The sequence below is a fragment of the Dermochelys coriacea genome, chromosome 11 (genome assembly GCF_009764565.3).
Source record: "Dermochelys coriacea isolate rDerCor1 chromosome 11, rDerCor1.pri.v4, whole genome shotgun sequence".
NCBI lineage: Eukaryota > Metazoa > Chordata > Testudines > Dermochelyidae > Dermochelys > Dermochelys coriacea.
The window spans coordinates 26,789,400-26,815,204 of record NC_050078.2 but is presented as its reverse complement, the minus strand read 5'-3'; the positions used below and the strand labels follow the sequence as shown (position 1 = coordinate 26,815,204).

The window sequence follows — 25,805 nt, the reverse complement described above, 5'->3', positions numbered from 1 at the left end:
TCTAAACCGCCGTTTCTTGGGGCTTGTCTACACAAACATTTACTTGGCATTTGAAACAGGTTTGGACCAAAGCACATTAACTATCAGTGCACATCAGCAGCGTCCACATGGACAGTTAGAACACAGCAGGCTACCAGAAGATAGGTTCACATCCCACCTTGCTTGTGTAGACAAGCACTTAATTAAATGTGCTAACATATGGCATATCCAGGTTTATCCAGGTGCCACCTCAGAACCCTTGATATTTGTGTCAGAACATTAAGGCTGAGGGGGAAAAGGAGCTAGGAGAACTAGAAAGCAGTACTCCCTGTTTCCTAGCAGGGATGGTTGATTTGACTAGTTGGAAGTGCTATAGATGATCTTGATGCACTCATTGAATCTACCTTAAGAAAAGAGAAAGAAAGATATGGAAGAAAGATAAGCCCAAAATGAAAGGTTGTTGTGAAGATTTTATTTGGATTGACCAAACAGCCTGTCTAATTCCTTGGCTCAGATACAGACATTCCTCTTAATATTAGCATGCTGCCAGTACATTATTAAAAACAGCAACAAAATTCTTACAGCATAATACTGGCATCCCGCTCTTCTTCTGAAAGCACAAGGTCCATCGGGATCATTTTCTTCTTCAGGTTCTGATATTGGTGAGGGTACCTAAAGCACAAGCAAATTCATTCTCTATAATCGTACTATCCACAATTTAGAGATACTTCACTACCTCTTTAAAGCCACCAGTAAGTAAATATAGGTCATAAGCAATTAACTCTTTTCGATTGTATATTGAGTAATGCTACTCTATGTTTATGTAGTGCTTTGTATTCGGAGATTTGCAAATAGCTTACAAAGATGGATAAAAAAAGGTAACTTTTTTTGTGGGGGAGAAAGAAATGAAGCACAGAAAGATAAAGTAACATCCCCAGGGTCATACAATAAATGAGTGGGAGAATCAGCAGTAAAACCAGATGTCCTGACTCCCAGACTTGTGCTTCATCCACGGAACTACAGCTGCCGAAACTACCATCCCAAGTTATCTATTTAACACTTAAAACTGAGAAAATCATACCAGAAATATCAGGAAAAAAATCTAGAACTGATAAGAAAGCATTTCCAATATAATTTATAATATGCTATTTTGGTAGCAGTATTTGTCAGAGAAACAGATGGTGGAAGAGGGTCCTCTAAAATGCAGGTGTACAAACACCTACATAGACTTCACAAAAATGAAGGGTATTTGAGATAAAAACTTGATGGCCACATAAGGAATTCTCATACTTGGCATTTATACAGCTTTTCTTCAGTGGACCTGAGAGCTCTTTAGAAAGTTGGGTAAGTATGATTAACCCATTTTACAATAGCGTCAGGAATATAACTAACTATGTCTATCCACCTCCCAGCCCCCTCTTCTAATTACTAGGCCCCTCTATCTTTGTCAAAATAACAGAACCAACCTCAATTATTTTACATTATTATGCTATTTAAGCATTTGTCTAAACCCAACTATTCACAATCTCTGATCAGGAGAACCATATACCCACTTTTGAGGTTAGATCACCTAAACTCAAGTCAATTTTGATCCCTCCCCAGTTATAAGTAACTACTTGTATTTTATTTTAGTTAATTACCTGTGGGAATTCATCTTCATCTGAACTGTGGAAGTCGTACTGTTTAATGTCACTCTTACTGATAACAGGCAATGGCTCAGTAGTGGGCTGCTGAGGAGTTATTACACTCTCTATTTTAGGCTTCTTTGGATACTTCTTCTTTTGACGGACAACATCTGACACATCTTCTTTTAGAGATGGGTGGTGAGGATGCTGTTTGTATAGAAGAGTTTTTTGGACAGGAGAAAGAAAACATAATATTCCTTAATTCATTAAAACTACTCTCTCTTTTCCTGAAACATACATTTGGGAAGCCATTATTGTTTGCAATCTCAGAGTTAAACAAAAAGGACCAATGAAATATCTTTTATATTGAACAAATATCTTTTTTAGACTACAGAAGGGAGTTGTGGTTTTTTGGACCAAGCAATTCAATATCCTGCAGCTGAAAATCCCATTCTGGTTATTTTCCAAAACTCAGTTTCCTAAGCCACAAGACGTGCAATTCTCTTAAATGTTTTAAATTTGCTTGGGATATGGAATGAAGAACGATGATCTGGGTTTATTCCACTGATTACTCATTTCATCACTTTTCATTTTGTTTAGAATCCAGTGCTATTATTACTTATTACTATTTCATCCTAGTAGCTTACGTCAGCAAGATTAATCTACAGTATGAAGCTTGATCAGAATTAAATCAAAAACTTTACTCAAGAATAAATACTCATCAGCAACAGTTAAACTTCAGAACTGTCAAGATGCTTTAAAAGATGCTTATCCTCAATCTCTCCTTTTCTGTTACAAGACAGATACAGCTTGGCTGCTGAGGAAACAACAAGTTTTTCTAAGAATTTAACTTGTCAGCACCAATGTTGGATTGTAGCTAATGCAAGCAATTGAAGTCATTTTAATAACTGATAATACACAGTACAATGGATAGGTATTTAGAAATTTGGTCACCCTTTCTAGAATGGTCAGAAGAAGAGGGCTCCCCAGCTAGAAAGACAGAATCTTTACCCAGGATCTTTGAATAATATAACCTGATCCTACGCAAGTAAGAGATGTACTATAATTTGTTTTATTGTAACTTTGCCTTAATTAAAAAAAAAAAAACACATACAGAGTACAAGGAAAGGAAGTTCTTGTAACAGAATAAAGGTAACTGCCTGCAATTAACTTAACTAACCAGTAGGTGTCACTAGTGTTAACTAAAAACTGTAATTCATAGTCATAATATAGCCATAGCCATAAAATCATATTCTGGAATGATTCTAGGAAGCAAAAGGGCAAACAACTTAGGAATATCTTATAATAAGTTCCTGCAATAGGCTTTTGTCAATTCAATTTTTAAATGCTGTTTCATTATAATAAAACTGAAGTGTGTCCATGACCTATATACTTTTAAAAAAGCAGGATCTCTCTGACAGACATATTTCTTTAAACAGAAAAAACAAACAGTTAAATGGTGGTAGCAATCCACCCCCATTAGTCTCCTCCCCGCACTTAAAAAAAACCTGAAAACAGATGTTGTATTCTACGATATTTTAAATGTATAGATTCTGATGTCTGCCACTGCTTACATTTTTCTCTTTCTTGATGTGTCATTTCCTCTCAGAGCTCAGCAAAAGGAGAACCATCTGTCCAAATAACATTCAGTGCACAGTTCTGATTCCGCTTTGTCCCAAGTGGAAACAATAAAGCAAAAAGGAATTCCCATTTCCTTCCTCCCTCTGTTTTACCTCTTTTCTTTCCCTGGCTTTGACTGAGGCTCCTCATAGAGGCCAACCACAGTTTCAGAAATTCAGAGTTGCTCCTGTTACAGTGATTGTTTTTTTTGTTTTTTTGTTTTTTTTAAAAAAAAAAAAAAAACAGGCACATGGGCAATATAACTCCTCATTGTCTTCCCTGCTGTTTTATACTGATCTTTATACTTCACTGTATTTAGTTCTGTGCTTCACAACCATTAACAATGATTTGGGACCAAAAGGACTTCTGGATTAACAGGAAATATTAACAGCTTCATCCTCTCCTGCATTACAATGGTGTGCTTCATGAGAAGACTGTCCCCGAGAGAACTGAGAATTGTATAGCTTGGTTAAGTGGGAAGAGGTAAAGACATAACCATATACAATTATTTGAAGGGTGTGAGCATCAAGAAGGGACAAATTATTTAGGAATTGTTTTATCTCTTGATGAGATCCATTAGGTTTTGGAACAGACTCCCAATGGTGGAAGTCCCATCACATGGTAAGTTTAAAACTAGACTAGACAAACCATTCAAAACCTACAGTACATACTGTTGAGCATACTGACATAATTGCCATTTCAATTTAAGTTCGAGTTATAGATGCTCAGCACCAATCAGCATTTGACACAAGACAAGGCGGAATAAAAAAACACCTTAATTTTTTTCTCATCTGGAAACAAGGATAGCGCTCTTTTCTTGAAGCAGTAAGACAACATTGTGCAGGAATAGCTGAATCTCTCATTCTATTCATGGAATAGCCCTGAGGAACTGTGTTTACTTAGGTCCTTCTGTACCAAGTATTTTACTTCTATTTTGCACAAAAGGTCAAGACTATCCTCTAATGGAATATTCAGATAATTATTCTACAATCTTTTGGGGGGTTTTGAATACCTAATTTTTATCAATCTATTTTGAGCAGTCCAATACAATGGAGAGCGAGATCTCTCTACAGGATTTCTTTTTTCTTGTTTTTTGAGCTCTGAGAATGTGTTTTTCAGGAAGCATTAAGAAAAAGGGAAGGATAAAGGTAAGCACTAGGTAAAAAATGATCAATGGAGAATGGATATTTGGATCTAATGCCACTTCATCTTAGGCAATTCTGATTTGATGATCTGGCTAGATTACACCTGAACTCTTGATGTGTTTCTTCTATTCTGATGTATCTGGACCAGGAGTTTTCAAATGCTTATTTGTTAGAGAGCATTTCTTTGGTGGAGCTTCTCCCACTGATGATTTAAATAGAGAAATCTCCAGAAGATTAATTTTATCCATTGCCTGAGTTAAGAAAAAACTGAGCAGCGTGACTAGTTTGAAGGTGTCCAAAATTTCTAGCTATGGATGGATTCTTTTAACCCTACTTTTCTGATGTTACAAACACTCCCAAGTTCAGTAAGTATAAAAATAAAACTAGACCAACTGTGGTTCAGCACAGTCAGAAGGAAGTTAAGGAACAACACTCTTCTGCAAAGGATAACACTTCACAAAATTTGGCAGCCCACAGCTCTCCCAATCTCAGCCTGTCAAAATAATTAATTAACGTGCACATGACAAAGAGAATAGCATTAAGTCTTCCAGGTCTCTCCCTCCTAATGTGGTGCCTATGTAGAATTAAAAGGCTCACACCTTGTCTGCATTGTTTTCCACTAACAACACACAGTTTCTGATACAATCACACTGTCAGAGGGAGGAAATCAGAATCACTGCTAGTTGATAACAATAGTGCACAGCTCTCAATAATATCAGACTACTGTCCACAACCCAAAGAGTTTCCTGAAAATGTTGATCGCTCAGTTTTTACTAAGCATTGACATTATACAAAATAAATAGTAAAGCTTGTATTCTTGAGCTAGCTATCTGCCTGGAAATGTTAATAGGCCTTGCTCTCTGATGCATAATCCCTAGTTTATGTCAACCCCTAGAATTCTGTAACTCTTTCTTCACCTTTTACTGACACTCCACATTTCCCTAATAGTCTCATCTTTGTGTTGTGGAATGATTCTGTCCACAGCTATCAGTATTCCTGGACTGTGCTGCTGAAAAAAGTTCAAAGCTCTACTCCCCAAAGGAAGGCAAGAGAAAAGTAGTTCACTGTATGTCTCAGTATGTGGTATAGGCCCTTAAATTCACATTTAAGTGTTTACATATGTATCTCCTTACAACTAAAAGAGAGTGTAGTGAGAAAGATAGGAACAAAGAATACTATATTATTCTTATTTAAAGAAAAAACTGATGTCAAGTGTCACTGATACCTAGACATCTGAACCACGTTAGACTATAACCTTTTCAAATTAGGGACAGTCTTTTACTCTCTTTCCCAATGCAGGTTTCAGAGTAGCAGCCGTGTTAGTCTGTATTCGCAAAAAGAAAAGGAGTACTTGTGGCACCTTAGAGACTAACAAATTTATTAGAGCATAAGCTTTCGTGAGCTACAGCTCACTTCATCGGTGAGCTGTAGCTCACGAAAGCTTATGCTCTAATAAATTTGTTAGTCTCTAAGGTGCCACAAGTACTCCTTTTCTTTTTCCCAATGCAAGCACCTACTCTGCACATTAGATTGACTAGCCAACCCAACTACAAGAGCTGTTCAAAGCAACAAGATGTCTCAATGTGGACAAAAACAAGTTTACCTTAACTTTACATTCTTGAACTTTGTGGTGGTTTCCATTATGAAGAGTTGCTGGAGTGGCGCTCATCTCTTTGTCAGGTCTATTAAGCTTGACTTCATTAAGGATTTCACCTCCATAATCACCCAAGTGATACCTGAAAGTTATAAAAGGGGAACTTTATACATTTTAATGGGAACATCATATTATTAAAAAAAAAAAAAGCAGCTGTACAACAAACACAATTTTCAGTTTTATGAAGTTTACAATGAGATTTAAGCCTTCAACTAATCAAAAAAGTTCAAAAGTCATGTATACATACAGGAGCAGTAGCTTAATTTACAAAATGTGTTACTATGCATTTGAAATAGAACGAAACCCCTTTATTCAATGCAGTATTTTATACATATTTAAAGTGGGGCTCTCATATTTAATGTTGGATGGTAACTTTACCTTTTTTCCACAACTTCTAATGTTAAATGCAACAACTCCCGTTTTGTTTTCTCTCTTCTCTTAATCATCTCCAAAATTGTTATGGCTCTGCTAAACTCTCTTCTTAATTTCAACATTTTCTCATAAGAGGCTTCATCATTCTTTCGATTCTATTGAAAATAGATGGAATATTAGTAAAAGTATAAATCAAAAGCAAAATCTGGAAGATGTAAATTGTGTCAGTTTAGCAAAATATTATACAGTGTAGGCCTGTCGTCAGAAAGCAGAATCTGACCATGTGAATCCTAGCATAAACCTTTCACAAGAATAAACTATTCAGTGCACCAAACCGTAAAGTATGATTACAAGAAAGGAAGAGCAATATCTCTGTAAAGTCAAATCCTAAGCTAATTTTTTTCCTTCAATAAAGCTCCAATCAAGTCAATGGAAATTTGTATAAAAGAGCTGAGGATTTTGCCTAAAAATATTTTGCTTACCTAGATTCTGCAAGTCATGAGTTTTACTATATTTAAGATTGATATCAAAATATGGAAAATTGAGGACTTTACAGTTCCAGCTATAACCAACCTAAGCTAGTGAATAGCAACTCGAACAGCTGATCTGTATTGTATTGTTCCTCTGTCTCTCACAAACAGGTTCAAGTAAATTGTGATACAAATCAGATATAAAGTCATTACTAGGTTGGTTTGACACAATTTAGTCTTGACAAATCCATTATGACTGCTACTTATAACTTTATTATCTTCTAGATGTTTGCAAATTGATTGCTTAATTATTTGCTCCATTTTCTTTCCAGGTACTGAACTTAAGCTGACTGGTCTGTAATTCCCTGGGTTGTTCTTATTTCCCTTTTGGTACTACATTTGCCCTGTCCAGTCCTCTGGAATCTCTCTCATCTTCCATGACTTTTCAAATATAAATCACTAATAGCTCAGATATTTCCTCAGACAGCCCCTTGAGTATTCTAGGATGTATTTCAACAGGTCCTGGTGACCTGAAGACATTGAACTTGTCTAAGGGTATGTCTATACAGCCGACTTTAAAGTGCTTCCGCGGCAGCACTTAACATGGCTGTGTAGTCGCGGCTCCAGCGCTGGGAGAGTTGTCTCCTGGCGCTGTAAAAAAACCACCTCTGCGAGGGAAATATTTGCCAGAGCTATCTATGCTGCTACTTTACAGCGCTGAAACTTGCATCACTCAGGGGTGTGTTTTTTCACATCCGAGTGAAGAAAGTTTCATGGCTGTAAGTGGCAATGTAGACATGGCCTAAGTAATTTTTAACTTGTTCTTTCCTATTTTAGCTTCTGATCCTGCGTCATTTTTATTGACAATCACCGGCATATTAGATATCCAATAACCACCAACCTTTTTGGTAAAAACCGAAATAAAATCATCCTGCTTTCTGAGGCATTTTACGGTGTAATTTTGTGGCAGCTTTGAGTAATTTTTTTTTTTTTTAAATGGAGGGGGGTTTTTTTTAGTTAAGAAAATAAATGCTACAATCTGTACAGTATCCTACTCTAATATTACATAATATTACACAATTTATTTTATACTGCCCCTTAAATTTTCAATGCATGATAAATTTTTGTATTGAAAACGCTTAGCTACATTGCTGAAGTTGTCTGGAGGAAGATGGAATTTGATGGAAGATGGATGTTTAGGAACAGCTGAAGCCTTTGGCATCCAAGAACAAATAGGATATTGTTTGGGCTGTTTGGCACCCTGTGATGGGATGGCTGCCCCGCACTGGTAGAAAAGGGGTTAAAAGCAGCCCTAGGGAGGCTGCACTGGAGGCAGTCAATTAGAGAGGGGCTGCAAGGAGCAACCAATCTTGGCCTGGCAGGCCCATATAAAAAGGGCTGCAGGGCAGAGCAGAGTTGAGTAGCTGACTGGAATTTGAGGGAAGACGACTGGGCTCCTAGCAGGGGGAAGAAGCCCCAGCACCTGGGACAATTCAGTGCTGCAAGCAGGGACTTGGGAGCTGGAGAGAGGGCTGCTGAGGCCCTGCGGTAAGGGCAGAAGAGGGTGCTGGAGCTGCATGGGAAGCAGCCCTGGGACAATGGACTGCAGTTGAGGGAAGTGGTTGGGCGGAGATTGCAGGTCCCCCAGAAAGAGAGAACTCGGAGTGTGGCACAGTCGGAAGGCAGTGTCATGAAGAGGGTGCCACGGTCCTGGGAGTTATGTGGGTCCAGGAGCAGAGGTGACAGTGGGTGAGACACCACCAGAAGAGGGCGCAGAGCTAATTCCCAAGACAGCCAGGAGGAAGTGCCACAGCAGTGAGAGTCGCACCCCAACACACATCCAAGAAGCAGTTGAGAGGATGCATCACCCCTTTCCCTCCCACTTGTGACCAGGACAAGGAGGAGACTTAATACTCATTTCTTCACCTCAGTTACCAGTTTCAACATAACCCTCTACCGCTGCGTCCAACAACAATGGTTAAGCAGGCTAAATACATGTTTCTACTAAAATGATCAGGTACTACACAGGAAACTGACTGTAAAACCACAAAAGCAAGAGTATGACCTTTAGCTACTTTTATTATTAGAAAACAGGCTAGATTACAAATTGATTGTGTCAGTTTAACAAGGTTCAAATTTATTCAGGACATTAGTTAGATACTACAATGATGAATGCAGTACAAAAAGTCTAGTTGATAGATAACTAATTTTAGGCATATTATGGGGTTATCCTACAAAGTGCTGAGCACTCTGGACTTTGCTGGATTGGGACCAGAATGCTTAGCATACTGCAGGATCCAGTCCTATATTCACAAATTACCTTTCGAGTCTGCATTTTCTCAGTTCTCCTCCGAAAGGCAACATAAGGGTCATTGTTGGTGGAGCCATCCCTTTTTTCTTGTTTGATTTGAGGGATAAGGGATGGCCCCCTGCAGTTCTTACGTTTTCTCACCCAGTAGTCATAGACAGCTTTAATAAGGTAATCATCCTCATTTAGCAGCAATTTAGCTTCCTGAAGTGTTACAAGCTGAAAGAAAACACAAAGATGTAATTCAGTAAGAACAGCAAGGAGAAAGTCATTTACAATCTTAATTCATCCTTCTTTCTAAAGCTTCTAGATAAAGCTAACAATTCTCTTGCATTGAAAGGTTTGATTTGCACTGTAACATGAAGGCGATTACTCAGCCTCAAAAGGAGTTCTGAGGCAGTGGCATGTGAGGTAGCCTACCATCCATGCTAAAGTAAAAGAACAAGATAAAGATAAGCAGTGGAATTTTTTTTGACATTATAAAATAAGTGATATCTTGACAATAACCACTACCACTTAGCACTAACCCAGTAGTTTTGTCTATTCTGACTGGAATGAGTACTAGCTATATCTATCTATAGCAGTGCAAGGAGAGAAATGGCAAAAAAAAAAAAAAAAAAAGGGGGGGGGGGGGAGAAGTCAGCAATTCTGTCCTCACCCTACTATTATTCCCACAATACCAATATAGCAGTTTTACATCCATTCTACCTCGAATGAATACTAGCCTTAGTGGCCACATGCACCTGCTCACATGCCCATATAGTATCTACAGAGAAAAGTATATGTACTTCATCTATATACAAATATATATTAAAAATTTTCAAAAAGCCACTCTGTCCATTACTGTGAATAGCATTTTAGAAATTCTAATATACTCAGTTTTTCCTCATTTGGTTTTCTTTTTGAATTAATATTTTAAAAATATCAATTCTGCATTGGGAAGATGATTTGTTATTTAATTTTGTTCTCTCTACTGTAACAGGAAAGTGGACTTTTGGCCAGCCCTACCTGCTAATTATATTTCCACAAGGGGCTCCATTAATATGGACACAGGTAGTGGTAGGGGGCTGTCCTTTTGCATACTCAGATAGCTCCTCAAATTGACTGACAGGATCATTTGGCATCTTTCTTCTCTTCAGTGAGGGTCAACTGCTAGCTGAACAGCTTTTAACTTCATCAGCAGGACCCACATTCCAAATAAAACTAAAATACAAACTATGTACAAAGTAAGATTCTTAGTTGGATTCCAGAGTTTTGGGAGCCCATACAGAAAAACAATTTACAGGTGGGATCAAACTTGTTTCTGCTTGTCGGGATCCAACAATCTAAAAAAAATTTTTTTTGCCCAGTGGTTCCTAACACTCAGATTCAGTACTCTGAATCCTATACCCCAAAGTATCAGCAGAAGCTCCAACATCCACAAAATGGTCCATGAAGTTACGTAGAGAGCACCAAAAAGCTGCCTGACACGTTTCCTCTACACAGAGGCTTCCCATGAAGCAGTCACATTATAATCAGCAATTCCTAATGCCTCCATAGGACACACGAAGTCCTTTGATATATATGCTTCCTTAATACATACTCAAATCCATTTAGCAAGGACCAACAGAAAAATGAACTACTCTTTCTTGGCCAGAACACAAGAAAAACAAGGAGTTTGAACCACTGACTTCTCTGACTTTGTGGAGGTAAGATTTCAGGACCCCAGTGGCATCCAGGAAATGCCAAACTCTTTCATTATCAGAAGCCTAAAGGGAAGGAGAATAATCTCTAGATTCCTGTGCAACTCAGCATTCAACTTCAACGTAAAGCTGAGAACCAAGAGATGTGTTACTTTAACACTGTGGAAAAACGGAAAGAGGAATCACCACGAGAGGACTGCAAGTTCATCCTAATTAGGGCCACCAGAAAGGTCATATTAACTGAGAGCCAAAATAAGAGCAACCAATGCCAGTGTTTTACAAGAGATAAATACTCGTTTGAAGCACTACACTGGCCAAGGAGTAATAATTATTTGTTTAGCCAAAACCTGTTCCAACTGCTCTGAAAAAAATCTGGCTACTAAGGGATGCAAACCCACCCAGTGGGTCTCCACAGCTCTCTCACTACTAAACCCTATTTCTCAACATACCAAGAGTCAGACCTTTATCCAGTTAAAGAAACTCCAAGAACATAGGGAACAGAGCACCACTTTGGCCTTTTACCTTCTAGCATTGGTACAAACCAAAAGAGTATTCCAAGTGGAGCTTTGGACCCTGGAAGTAGACAACTTTCTTAATCTCATCTAAGTGTCTGCCTCACTTTGGAGAGACAGCCCCAGATGTTTCAAGGTTTGCTTCTCACACACCAATCCTTTCAATGTAGTTTTCCTTCGGCAGTAAAATGAAATGGCTCTGGAGACATCAAATCCAAAAAGAGTGAGCCCTTGTTGATTAGATCATCAGTTAACTAGCTTGAATTGTAAGGCCAAGCAAGAGACATTAGAATCAACATTCCTTCATTTCCCTTTACTTTTAACACAGTCCTTAAGGGATCCATTTCTTTTTCCTCCAAATCAAAATCATCAAGACTGATAGCTTTACAACTCAGTTAATGGCTTGCAAATTGAGGGCTCCTACCAGGGCAGTTATCTTTAAGGCTCTGAGATTCTTCCCCATTTATTCTAAGAGAACATTCTTCTCTGATTCAAGTTCTATTCCTGATGAGCATCTGGCACATAATAAACAAGACCACCTTAGTTTTGTTGAAATGAAGAACTGACTAGCTTGGAGACTGTCTCTTAGAACAACATTAATGCTAGTCTCACTGCTCTGAGCTCAAGGAGACTGACACATGCATTCCCTTCTTGCTTATGCTTATGTCTCCTGGGCTTTTTCCCCAATTCCAGAAACTGGTGTTGCTGGTGATGACTGTCCTGTGGGGCGCCTGCACTTGAAGGGCTTTCAGTAAAATTCTCTGGGAATTTCCACAAGCAGAGATTTGTCTGATCATGTTGCCAAGAACAGACACATGAAGCTCTCCTAACTGAGCCCCCCAAGCACTTAGGAGATGACAAGAGTGCTTCCATCGCACCAGTTCTATGAACAAAATCATAACTCAATACTTGTTCAACTTATGGAAAATTTTCTCCCTGGACTTCCTTACTTTTTCACTCTCCTGCAAAGGGGAGGGTCTCTTAATAGCAGCACTAAAGAGAGCCCCAGATGTATAATTTATTGAGTTGGAATGAACTGTACAATATTCAGATCCAACTGTGACACATACAGAGGCTCCTCAGCCTTTTCCCTACCATGTTTCTCACTGTGGTTGGCCTCAGCTTCCCAGCAAAATATAGCACTAGCTGGAGATTCTATCCACTGTCTACCCACAGGTGGAAAAAGGTTATGTGACCACTGTAGGCCATTCTGCTCCTTGGAAAGCATACACACAGTCGACTCCACACAACGAGCACCTCTTGATTCTCCTTTTCTGAGAGCCATCCATCTTTAACAAGCTAAGAGATTCATTGAAGCATCTTATCCACGGCAAACGTAGAAAAGACACCGGTTAATGAAGACAAGCTGCTAACTGAAGAGAAAAAGGAGCCAAAATTTTTCTTCAGTTCTTTGCTAGAGCTACCCAACTAAGCAAAAAAGGAAGAGCAACCCAACTTCCAGTTTGCTCGAGCCCCCTGTGACAAGGTATAAAAGCACTCTGGCATGTGAGGGGTGATGATCTAGTCCAGGAGTCTCAAACACATAGGCTGCGGACAGCCAACAGGGTTCTTCCCTGCAGCCTGCCAAGCTCCCCGCCGTCCGCCACATCCCCTCCCCAGTGCGCCGCACCCTCAGCCTACCTCTAGGCCAGGGGTGGGCAAACTACGGCCCCAGGCTGGAACCGGCTCCTCAGGGCTTTTGAGCCGACCCACAGATTTGCCAACTCTGTGGTGCTGAGGGCTCCATGCCGCTCTGGGAAGCGACGGACACTGCTTCCCTGCGGCCCCAGCAGGAGGGGGAACAGAACTCCGTGAGCTGTTTTTGCCTTTGGTTAACTCCCCTGAAGCTCCCACTGGCTAGGAATGGGGAATCATGGCCAATGGGAGCTTCGGGGGAGGTACCCACAGGCAAGAACAGCTGACAGAGTTCTCTGCTCCCCCTACCCCAGGGCCGCAGGGACAGGGTGCCCACCACTTCCCGGAACGCAGCAGCATGAGCCAGGGCCAGGGCAGGCAGGGAGCCTACCCTGGCCGTGGTGCACGCCCCTGCCACCCTGGAGTCGCTAAAGGTAAGTGGCACCAGGCCGGAACCCAAACCCCTCCTGCACCCCAACTCCCTGTCCTGAGCCCCCTGCCTGCACCCTGCACCCAATCCCCTGCCCTGAGCCCCCTGCCGAACTCCAACTCCCTGCTCTGAGCCCCCTGCTGCTCCTCAACCCCCGCCACACCCCGCACTCCCTCCTGCACCCCAACTCCCTGCCCTGAGCCCCCAGCTGCACCCCGCACTACCTCCTGCACCAACCCCCTGCCCTGAGTCCCCTGCTGCACCTTGCGGGGCAGAGGCGGGGACAGCAGGGGAGTGATGCAGCCCTCGGGCCAACGTACGAGTCCTCATGTGGCCCTCCTGGTGATTCGAGTTTGAGACCCTGATCTAGTCAGAGTTATAAAAGAAAAGCAGAAGCTGGTGCAAAAGAGGGAATCGAGAGGAAGTGCATGTCTTTCTCCACACAACTGGTTGAAGTGTAAAAGGTCACAGATGGTTATTACCCAGTAGTTTGAGTTGATTTGTTCTTGTTTTGAGATTTTTTTTTTGAAAAGAAGCATGCCTGAAAAAAGGAATGTGAAGTGACTAGTCACTGGGCTTTTTATTTTTCCTTTCCTGATTAGTGAGTCTTCACATCATCTTACACTCCCTACAAAAAGAAAAGTAATCTGTGTCTACAACCTGCAAGATGTGAGGTTTTTAAAAAATAAAAATTAAAAAAAAAAAAAAAAAAAAGAGAAAGATGTATCTCAGTAACAGATTCGTTTATTTAACTTGACACTCCCCACCAGATTATAGTTTATTATTGCTAAAATTTGAACCAAAAGAAGTTAACAGTGCCCTCAGAATTACCCTTCATAATTGTAGCGCAATATAGAGAAACTATTTAAGAAATTTCTAATACACTTTTTGCATATTTAGAGTAAAACATTAAAATAGTAAATCATTAAGGGATTTTTATAAAAAGACACAATTCAAATTAGAATCCAAACTCAGAACTGGTTCTGCAAGAGGGATGTGCAGCACCAAGTTACTGAGCACTCAACTCCAAATGAAGTTCTATGATTTCCACTGAAGTCAATGGAAACTGAGAGTGTTATCCAATTCGCAGGAACTGGAACTAAGTTTGGAAAGTAAACTAAAGCTACTAAAGATCAGCCTGTCACAACAAAGAAAAATCCTGGGTTTAGCTTGTTTCGGACTTTTTGGTTTTCTTTTTAAATTAGAATACAAATTTAAAATGTCAGATTTTTTTCCCCAAAGTTATAGAATTTAAAGCCAAAAGGGACCACCAGAGGATTTAGGTCTGACCTCCTGTATATCAGTGGCCACCAACACTACCCGTACACTAAACCCGAAATTGGACCAAAGAAATGGAAAGCTAAGGAAAATAAGGATGTTCATGCAAAAAACTGTCAGCCTACTAAAGTTGGTATCTCTTTTACACTGATATTGACAAAACAGGATAATAGCCATTTTCTTCTATTGCACTAAATTTTAGAGTTCAATGAAGACAAAAAAACCCAAAAACACTATTTCACTTACCATTTACATTCTAGGTAATTAAACATTTAGTGACTCTGACTGACTAATAAGATAAAGAAGAGTACTGTGATTTTATGAAACCACACTATGCATCTGGGGTTGTGTTTTTCAAATAACTAGTGGGATGCAAAGTAATGATACTCAATGGTTAAGAAAAATATGTAAAAGATTAAATAGAAGTGAAACAAAATCAAAACATTAATGAAAATGATCAGTAAAACAAGAGAGAATTATTTCTTTAAAAAGAGTGAAATACCTGATTAGAACTAGCTTTTTCAAGCCTGTCAATCATAATTTCAAACTGCAGCGGTTTGATTTCCATCTTCCGATTGAGTCTGTTTAATAATGTCTCATCTTCAGAGTCCATATCGTAATCTGGTTGTTCATTGTCCAGATTGAAGGCTGAAACAGAAACATGTATAAATGCTGCTTTTAGTTACAGAAGTCAGTTATTTATGTTAAGGATTCCAAAGTAAGGTATTACAGTAACTTTTCAGAAAAACAAACAAATCACCATTTTTAGCTGCAAATTAACACCTTTCAAACTAGATGACCTCTGTTATGTCTTACATTTGTAAGTTTCACATCTGTTAATTTTAAATGTTATCCAATATTCTGATATATTTAAATTAAATTAAAACCTACTTTTCTTTAGTATGTATTCAGCAAAGGGGAAAAGATCAGAGCCAAGTTATATTAATATCAGATGCTGAATTATTAAGAGATTGAGTCACTTTATACATCCATCACCATAAGATTTACTTTAAAAAAAAATCTAATTTAAAATTCTCACTAAAAATCAGGGTTAACATTTTATCCAGGCCAACTTAACTTCTCTCCCTCCAACCCACAAAAGCAAAAAAATTTAAAAGTGGCAGCTAAAATTCAGTCGATAAACTCATGTGCAAATTTTTCTAAAAGATTCCATTATTATAATTTTCAGATGCAACCCTTACTCAGCCACAACAAGGCACATGAAAAACAGAGCTCCACTGTAATTTTAAATTGACTATTTTTGCTATTTGAGATAACTTAGATAATTAGCGTATGTAATATATTGTGGGTTTTTAAATATTTTTTTAAATTTGTATTGTGTTTATAAAAGTGCTCGATCAACACCAATGGAAATTAAGGCACTATTAATGCCCCAAACAGGTACAACACAGGAAGAATGAAAAAGCAGCAAGTCTCTTTTCCCCTTCCGCCTCCAACCACACTGCCCTGATGACATGCCCCGATGACATGCCCCAGCCTTGACCTGGAAATTGTTTCTCTAGAATTTAGAGCATAACTTCAGCTTCCATGCATATTAAATCTTTGTCTGTCAATAAAGATGTAATCCGAACAGGACAAGTATCAGGTAGATAATGTAGCAATGCCATTTCATTTCAGATAGATTACCGAAGTCCTAACAATGGCAAGAACTTTCCATTAGTGCTAACATTCAATTAGGGAATGTTTCAAGCTAGGAACCTAAAAAGTTGAAAATGGCATAAGGTGTCTTTCAACCCCCCAAATCATCTAATTTTCATGATTACTGCAGTAGAACCAATGAAGATGTTTTATTTATTTACCTTAGGGCAACAAACTTTAGTATTTAATTCAGAACTGAATATAGGTGCTGTGCTATAAATACACAGACAATAAACATTATCAAGTACTGAATCACTGAAATTGTATTTAAAAGAGCTCCACAGTGTGTCAAAAGTTTACATAAGATTTTATTTAGATGGAAATCTGATAATCAATAGAATTTATTACTTAGAAAAAAAGACTTGTGAGGATGTTACAGTTCACAACACTGGGTCCTAGCTTCTCAATGAAAGCCTATAGGAATCCATCAAAGTCCATAGATTGAAAAGATGAAAACTGAACCATGAATTTGTAAAATATTGTGGAAAATTGTATTTATAAAATCTTGCAAACTTGCACCTTTGTTCATCCACACCAAAATAAAAACAGTTTAAATAAAAAGCCAGCAGTCTTTCCCCTGTTTAGAGTTGCAGTAGTGAGACTTCATGTTACCAAGATTTCATTATTTTAAATATCTATTAGTTTTTGAAGAAATTGTAAAAGATGTGTAGGAAATTTTTACTGTGAATTAGCTGGTTCTAGAGTTGTTGGAGGAAAAAAACACCAGGTTTTCCGGTGTTGCCAACTCCAGAAATTTTATCATGAGTGCTGTGTTATTTTATGTTTCCCCTTAAATATCTAGCCCCGGAGACTCATGTTTACATGAGACTCTCAACTCTCATTAAAGTAGTATGTAGCCCTCATGGATTCAGAAAAAGCCTTAAAACACAAACCCCAATGGTTCAGACATCAGAAAGCAAAGAAAAAGAATAAAAATTTTATAACTATGATTTTTAAGACCCAATTTCTTAGGGGGGACCTGATGCATACATTTTGAATGGTTGGGGCTGATAATGCTCAGGTCTAAATTAGGGCGGTCGATTAATCGCAGTCAACTCACGTGATTAACTCAAAAAAATCAATCATGATTAAGCGCATTTTTAATCACACTGTTAAACAATAGACTATCAATTGAAATTTATTAAATATTCTGGATGTTTTTCTACATTTTCAAATATATTGATTTCTATTACAATCAGAACAAAGTGTACAGTGCTCACTTTATATTATTATTACAAATATCTGCACTGTAAAAATGCAATTTTTAAACAAAGATACCATTTTTCAGTTCACAACATACAAGTACTGAAATGCAATCTCTTTATCGTGGAAGTGCAACTTAGAAACTTAGGGTTTTTTTTTAAAAAATTACATAACTGCACTCAAAAAACAATGTAAAACTTTATAGCCTACAAGTCCATTCAGTCCTACTTCTTGTGCAGCCAATTGCTAAGACAAACAAGTTTATTTACATTTACGGAACATAATGCTGCCCCCTTCTTATATGCACTGTCACCTGAAAGTGAGAACAGGCGTTTGCATAGCATTAAACTTACATTAAAAGGTATAAACATTCGTATGCCCATTCATGCTTCGGCCACCATTCCAGAGGACATGATTCCATGCTAATGACACTCGTAAAAAAAAAAAAATGCGTTCATTACATTTGTGACTGAACTCCTTGGGGGAGAACTGTATGTCTCCTGCTCTGTTTTACCCACATTCTGCCATATATTTCATGCTATAGCAATCTTGGATGATGACCAAGCACATGTTGTTCATTTTAAGAACACTTTCACTGAAGATTTCACAAAACACAAAGAAGATATCAATATGAGATTTCTAAAGATAGCTACAGCACTTAACCCAATGTTTAAGAATCTGAAGCGCCTTCGAAAATCTGAGTGGGATGACGGGTGGAGCATGCTTTCAGAAGTCTTAAAAGAGCAACTCTCCGATGCAGAAACTACAGAACTGAACCACTAGAAAAGAAAATCTGTCTTCTGCTAGTGGCATCTTACTCAGATGATGAAAATGAATATGCATTGGTCCACACTGCCTTGGATCATTATCGAGCAGAACTGTCATAGGCATGGACGCATGTCCTCTGGAAGGGTGGTTGAAACATGAAGGCACATATGAATCTTTAGCGCATCTGGCACGTAAATATCCGGCAATGCTGACTACAATAGGGCCACACATGTTATCACTTTCAGGTAACATTGTAAACAAGAAGCAGGCAGCATTATCTCTTGCAAACTTGTTTTTCTGAGTGATTGACTGAACAAGGAGGACTGAATGAACTTGTAGGCTCTAAAGTTTTACACTGTTTAATTTTTGAGCACAGTTATGTTTTTGTACATAATTCTACATTTGTAAGTTCAACTTTCATGATAAAGAGATTGCTCTAAAGTACTTGTATTAGATGAACTGAAAAACTATTTCTTGTTTTTTACTGTACAAATATTTGTAATAAAAATAATATAAAGTGAGCATTGTACACTTTTTATTCTGTGTGGTAACTGAAATCAATATATTTGAAAATGTAGAAAACATCCAAAAATATTTAAATAAATGATATTCTATTATTCTTTAACAGTTCAATTAATTTTTTTAAATCACTTGACAGCCCTAGTCTAAATGTTTCATTTATTTTTAATTTGGGGAAGGAGTACTGTACTTGCAAGGAAGAAGAAAATACTGATTTATTCACTACACTTAATGAGGGGGATCTAAAAATATGCCTTAACATGGTCTTAATCACATTAATACGGTTTTTTGTAATAGATTAACTGCAATGGATTTAAAATTTTGTGGGTTCAGTTAGAATCTAATTTTGAAATGCCTTTATTTTATTTTAAAAATAAAATAGGCTTGCTGGGAAAGAAATGCTACTGTACCAGGATACTACTACCTTTTCTCACACCAATGATTCAGAAATTAACAAAAGGGAACTTACTTTCATTGTGCTGTAAGTAATGGCTTCTACTTAATACAGTAAGCCACAGGGGCTGAAATTTAGTAAAAACCCTTGCCTTTTAATTTTAATAGATTAATGTTTACATAAATATACAAATTAGATTATCCACTTTTTTTAGAATATTGATTCCAAACCAAAGAATTCTATTAAGACTGTGTTCCTTTCTAAATCTTTACTGTTCAAAACATTAATATCTAAACAAAGACATAATAGTGGTGCAAGAGTTCCACTACAGTTAAGATTACATCATATCATCTTTTAAAGTTTAATCTTTCTAAATCCTCCAACATCAACATGCTTAGTCAGATTTCTTTGAAATCTGGTATGCCTCAGAAGGCTGCAGGGTAGGCTTAGTGAAACAATTATTGGTGCTAGGGGTTCCGGAAAGATGAACCCCACCATCACCCACCATTTTAAAAATAGTTTCTAGGTGGTACCTCCCTCCCTCGCCAAGGAGAGATCAAACTATGTGATGTGACGCGAGTCAAATAGGTGTCAATCTGTTGCGCTTTATTCAAGGTTGTTCATAGAATCAGAGAAATACAAGACTGGAAGGAAACTCAATTTGTCATCTAGTCCAGTCTCCAGCACCAAGGCAGAGCTAAGTATTATCCAGACCTTCACTGACAGGAGTTTGTCTAAACTGTTCTTAAAAACCTCCAATGACAAAGATTCTACAACCTCCCTAGGTAATTTGTTCCAGTGCTTAATTATCCTTACAGTTAGGAAGTCTTTCCTAATGTCTAACCTAAATCTCCCTTGCTGCAACTTAAGCCCATTACTTTTTGTCCTGACCTCAGTGGTTAAGGACAACAATTTATCACCCTCCTCTTTATAACAACCTTTTATGTATTAGAAGACTGTTATGCCCCCACTCAGTCTTCTCTTCTCCAGACTAAACAAACCCAGTTTTTTCAGTCTTTCCTTGCAGGTCATGGTTTCTAGATCTTTAATCATTTTTGTTGCTCTTCTCTAGACTTTCTCCAATTTCTTCACACCTTTCCCAAAGTGTGGTGCCCAGAACTGGACACAATACTCCAGTTGAGGCCTTATCAGTGTGAAGTAGAGTGGAAAAATTACTTCTTGTGCGTTGTTTACAACACTCTTGCTAATACATGAAGGATGATGTTCATTTTTTTTGCAACAGTATTACACTGTTGATTCATTTAGTTTGTGATCCACTACAACTTCCAGATCCTTTTCTGCAGTTTTCTTTCCTAGGCAGTCATTTCCCAAAGTGTATTTGTGCAACTGATTATTTCTTCCCAAGTGTACTAACAGGTTTCAGAGTAGCAGCCGTGTTAGTCTGTATTCGCAAAAAGAAAAGGAGTACATGTGGCACCTTAGAGACTAACAAATTTATTAGAGCATACGCTTTCGTGAGCTACAGCTCACTTCATTGGATGCATTTGGTGGAAAATACAGTGGGGAGATTTATATACACAAAGAACATGAAACAATGGGTGTTATCATACACACTGTAAGGAGAAAGAAAAGGAGTACTTGTGGCACCTTAGAGACTAACAAATTTATTAGAGCATAAGCTTTCGTGAGCTACAGCTCACTTCATCAGATGCATCCGATGAAGTGAGCTGTAGCTCACGAAAGCTTATGCTCTAATAAATTTGTTAGTCTCTAAGGTGCCACAAGTACTCCTTTTCTTTTTGCGAATACAGACTAACACGGCTGCTACTCTGAAAACTGTAAGGAGAGTGATCACTTAAGATGAGCTATTGCCTGTGGGGGGGGGGGGGGGGAGAGAGAGAAAAAAACCTTTTGTAGTGATAATCAAGGTGGGCCATTTCCAGCAGTTGACAAGAACGTCTGAGGAACGGTGGGGGGTGAAAAGTAGTTTTACTTTGTGTAATACCCATCCACTCCCAAACTCTATTCAAGCCTAAGTTAATTGTATCCAGTTTGCAAATTAATTCCAATTCAGCAGTCTCTCGTTGGAGTCTGGTTTTGAAGCTTTTTTGTTGAAGTATAGCCACTCTTAGGCCCTCTACACCAACATTCCACACAAAGATGGACTACAAGCCGTCAGGAACAGTATACCCGATACTGTCACGGCTAACCTGGTGGCTGAACTTTGTGACTTTGTCCTGACCCATAACTATTTCACATTTGGGACAATGTATACCTTCAAATCAGTGGCACTGCGATGGGTACCCGCATGGCCCCACAGTATGCCAACATTTTTATGGCTGACTTAGAACAACGCTTCCTCAGCTCTCGTCCCCTAATGCCCCTACTCTACTTGCACTACATTGATGACATCTTCATCATCTGGACCCATGGAAAAGAAGCCCTTGAGGAATTCCACCATGATTTCAACAATTTCCATCCCACCATCAACCTCAGCCTGGACCAGTCCACACAAGAGATCCACTTCCTGGACACTACGGTACTAATAAGCGATGGTCACATAAAACATCACCTTATACCGGAAACCTACTGACCGCTATTCCTACCTATATGCCTCCAGCTTTCACCCAGATCACACCACACGATCCATTGTCTACAGCCAAACTCTACGATACAACCACATTTGCTCCAACCCCTCAGACAGAGACAAACGCCTACAAGATCTCTATCAAGCATTCTTACAACTACTACACCAACCTGCTGAAGTGAAGAAACAGACCAACAGAGCCAGAAGATTACCCAGAAGTTACCTGCTACAGGACAGGCCCAACAAAGAAAATAACAGAACGCCACTAGCCATCACCTTCAGCCCCCAACTAAATCCTCTCCAACGCATCATCAAGGATCTACAACCTATCCTGAAGGACAACCCATCACTCTCACAGATCTTGGGAGACAGGCCAGTCCTTGCTTACAGACAGTCCCCCAATCTGAAGCAAATACTCACCAGCAACCACACACCACACAACAGAACCACTAACCCAGGAACCTATCCTTGCAAGAAAGCCCTTTGCCAAATGTCCTCATATCTATTCAGGGGACACCATCATAGGGCCTAATCACATCAGCCACACTATCAGAGGCTCGTTCACCTGCGCATCTACCAATGTGATATATGCCATCATGTGCCAGCAATGCCCTTCTGCCATGTACATTGGTCAAACTGGACAGTCTCTACGTAAAAGAATAAATGGACACAAATCAGACATCAAGAATTATAACATTCAAAAACCAGTCAGAGAACACTTCAATCTCTCTGGTCACTCGATTACAGACCTAAAAGTGGCTATTCTTCAACAAAAAAGCTTCAAAAACAGACTCCAAGGAGAGACTGCTGAATTGGAATTAATTTGCAAACTGGATACAATTAACTTAGGCTTGAATAGAGACTGGGAGCGGATGGGTATCACACAAAGTAAAACTATTTCCCCCCCACCGTTCCTCAGACGTTCTTGTCAACTGCTGGAAATGGCCCACCTTGATTATCACTACAAAAGGTTTTCTTCCTCCCCCACTTCCCTCCTGCTGGTAATAGCTCATCTTAAGTGATCACTCTCCTTACAGTGGGTATGATAACACCCACTGTTTCATGTTCTCTGTGTATATAAAATCTCCCCACTCTATTTTCCACTGAATGTATCCGATGAAGTGAGCTGTAGCTCACGAAAGCTTCTGCTCAAAATAAACGTGTTAGTCTCTAAGGTGCCACAAGTACTCCTTTTCTTTTTCCAAGTGTAGTACTTTGCTTTTGTCCTTATTGAACTTCATCCTATTTTATTCAGATTTTTTCTCCAGTTTGTCAAGATTATTTTGAATTCTAATCCTGTCCTCCAACGTGCCTGCAACCCCTCCCAGCTTGCATTTGTCCACAAACTTTGTAAGTGTACTCTCTATGCCATTATCCAAATCATTTACAAAGATACAGACCCAGGACAGACCATGCAGGACCCCAACTTGATATGCCTTTCCTGCTCAATTGTGAATTATTGATAACTACTCTGACTACTCTTTTCCAGCCAGTTGCACACCTACCTTACAGTAGGTTCATCGAGACTATATTTCTCTAGTGTTTTTTTTTTTTAAATGACAAGGTCATGTGAGAGACAGTGTCAAAAGCCTCACTAAAGTCAAGATACATCACATCCGCTGCTCCCCCCCCCCCCCCACAATGCTCATTACCCTGTCATAGAAGGATATTAGCTTGGTTTGACATGATTTGTTCTTGACAAATCCATGATGACTGTTAACTACCTTATTTTCTTGTAAGTGCTTACAAATTAAATTGTTTGATCCATTATCCTTCCAGGTACCAAAGTTAAGCTGACTGGTCTATAATTACCTAGGTTGTCCTTATTCCCCTTTTTATACACAAGTACTATATTTGCCCTTTTCCAATCCTTCGGGATCTCTCCCCTTCTCAAAATTATTTCTAATGGTTCAAAGATCTCTTCAGCCAGTTCCTTAAGTATTCCAGGATGTATTTCTTCATGGTCTGCTGACTTGAAGGCATCCAACTTGTTCTTTCCCTATTTCAGCCTCAAATCCTATCCTGTTAACAATGATGTTCACTATGTAGTCATCCAATCACTGCTTTTTTCGTGACACTTTAGCCATTATGGTGTTTTCTGTTACCGTCTTTCCCTCCTCATTGAGTAATGGGCCTAAGCTCTCCTTGGTCTTCCTCTTTCTTCTCACGTATTTGTAAAATGCTTTCTTGTTACCTTTTATATTCCTAGCTAGTTTAATCTCGTTTTGTGCCTTGGCCTTTCTAATTTTAACCCTACATGCTTGTGTTGGTTTTTTATATTCATCCTTCATATTTTGACCTAGTTTCTACTTTTTGTATGACTCTTTTTTGAGTTTCAGGTCATTGAAGATCTCCTGATTAAGCTAGGGTGGTCTCTTATCATTTTTCCTATCTTTCCTACACACTGGGATAGTTTGCTCTTGTGCCCCAATAATGTCTCATTAAAAAACTACCAACTCTCCTGAACTCTTTTTTCCCTTAAACTTACTTCCCACAGGATCTTACCTACCAGTTCTCCGACTTTGCTCAAGTCGGCCTTCTTGAAGTCCATTTTCTTTATTCTGCTGTTTTCTCTATCATTCCTTAGAGTCATGAACGCTATCATTCCATGATCACTTTCATCCAAGCGCCTTCTACCTTCAGATTCTCAACTAGTTCCTCCCTGTTTGTCAGAATCAAATCCAGAAAAGCCTCTCCCTAGTCACCTTCTGTAATAAAAAGATGTCTCCAATATGTTCCAAGAACTTCTTGGATAATCTGTGCCCTGCTATATTATTTTCCCAACAGATGTCAGGGTAGTTGAAGTCCCCCATCACAAACAAGTCGGTAATCCACCTCCTAGAGAGACAGTAGCTAGGTTGACGGAGTAATTCTTCTGTCAACCTAGCAATGTCTACATTGGGGTTAGATGAATTTAACTATGTCACTCAGGGATTTTTTGCACCCCTGAGCAACTTAATTAAGCAGGCTTAATTTTCTAGTATAGTCCAAGCCTAAATGAGAGTCTGGGGTGGCAATTTCATTTTGGGAGGAAAATAATCCAAGTATTTGAGGGGAAAATATTCTTGGGAAGGGAGAGATATTAGGGGAACTAGAGGAAAGGAGTTTGGGGCTGCAGCAAAAAGAGGGTGGTTAATGAAGATGGAGGGTAGGGCTCAGGTGAGGGAGGCATGGCACCCTCAGCCTTACCTGTGCACTGAACCCCCCTGCATCTCACAGCTCTGCCAGTGCACCCCAACACTGCATGAAAGCTATTAGTAAGTATTGGAAGAACATTAATTGGGAAATTGTAAGGTTCGTCGCTGACTGGAAACGATGTACTGTATGGCACAGAAACATTACAAGCTCTGAAACCTCAGTGTTTCTCGGAAATGGGATACACCTATTGGACAGGAGTCTAACTGTCAACACTTTGGAATGGAAACCAATGCCCACCCTGCCACAAACTCCACCTTCCAACTTGTGAAACAAAACCAGGAACACTATTCCTCTGTAATACAGTTCTCTTTCACCCCAGATACTACATGTGAGTTGGTTACAGGAGGGGAAGTATAATAGCAACAGAAACATTTGTATACCAGGGAGTGAAGATTTTAAGATCTGTCCCCTGCTTATTGGTGGGAGGTGTGAGTACAGTAGTGGAGATGAGGCCAGACTGGAGGAAGAACAAGGTTAATGAGTCAGTGGCATGTCTGGGGAGGTGTGAAAGCAAAGTGAATGGGGTGCTTGGGCGCAAGTGGGAGAGAGGGGTGGCACTGGCTGAATTTGCTAATTGCAAGACATTATATGTACATTTGCCTAAATGATTACTAACTCCAAAAAACATCTAAAAAAAACTAATAAATTCAATGGCAAAAAAGTATGTTAGTGCACAGTTAAGACTGCTTGGTAGTACATCTTCCCACTGCAGAAGGCCGAGTTGCACAAATCTCAAACTTCTGAAAAATCAGGAAATGGAAAGTTATGGTTGCCTTAATTCTGTCTTCTTTCAGCAATGTCCCAAT

The 25,805-nt window shown here is 39.1% G+C and overlaps 1 protein-coding gene across 3 annotated transcripts in view; it reads right to left on the bottom strand.

The window, feature by feature from the left end:
* EPC2 (enhancer of polycomb homolog 2) overlaps positions 1 to 25,805 on the bottom strand; it is an 86,569-nt gene that overhangs the window by 27,392 nt on the left and 33,372 nt on the right. For all 3 annotated transcript variants that reach the window (XM_038421960.2, XM_043505109.1, XM_043505110.1), the window contains 6 exons: positions 15,213 to 15,358; positions 9,186 to 9,392; positions 6,402 to 6,550; positions 5,973 to 6,105; positions 1,620 to 1,811; positions 562 to 651 (listed from right to left, as the gene is read on the bottom strand). In XM_038421960.2, the coding sequence (XP_038277888.1) occupies positions 562 to 651; positions 1,620 to 1,811; positions 5,973 to 6,105; positions 6,402 to 6,550; positions 9,186 to 9,392; positions 15,213 to 15,358 (917 nt within the window). The remainder of the gene's footprint in view (positions 1 to 561; positions 652 to 1,619; positions 1,812 to 5,972; positions 6,106 to 6,401; positions 6,551 to 9,185; positions 9,393 to 15,212; positions 15,359 to 25,805) is intronic.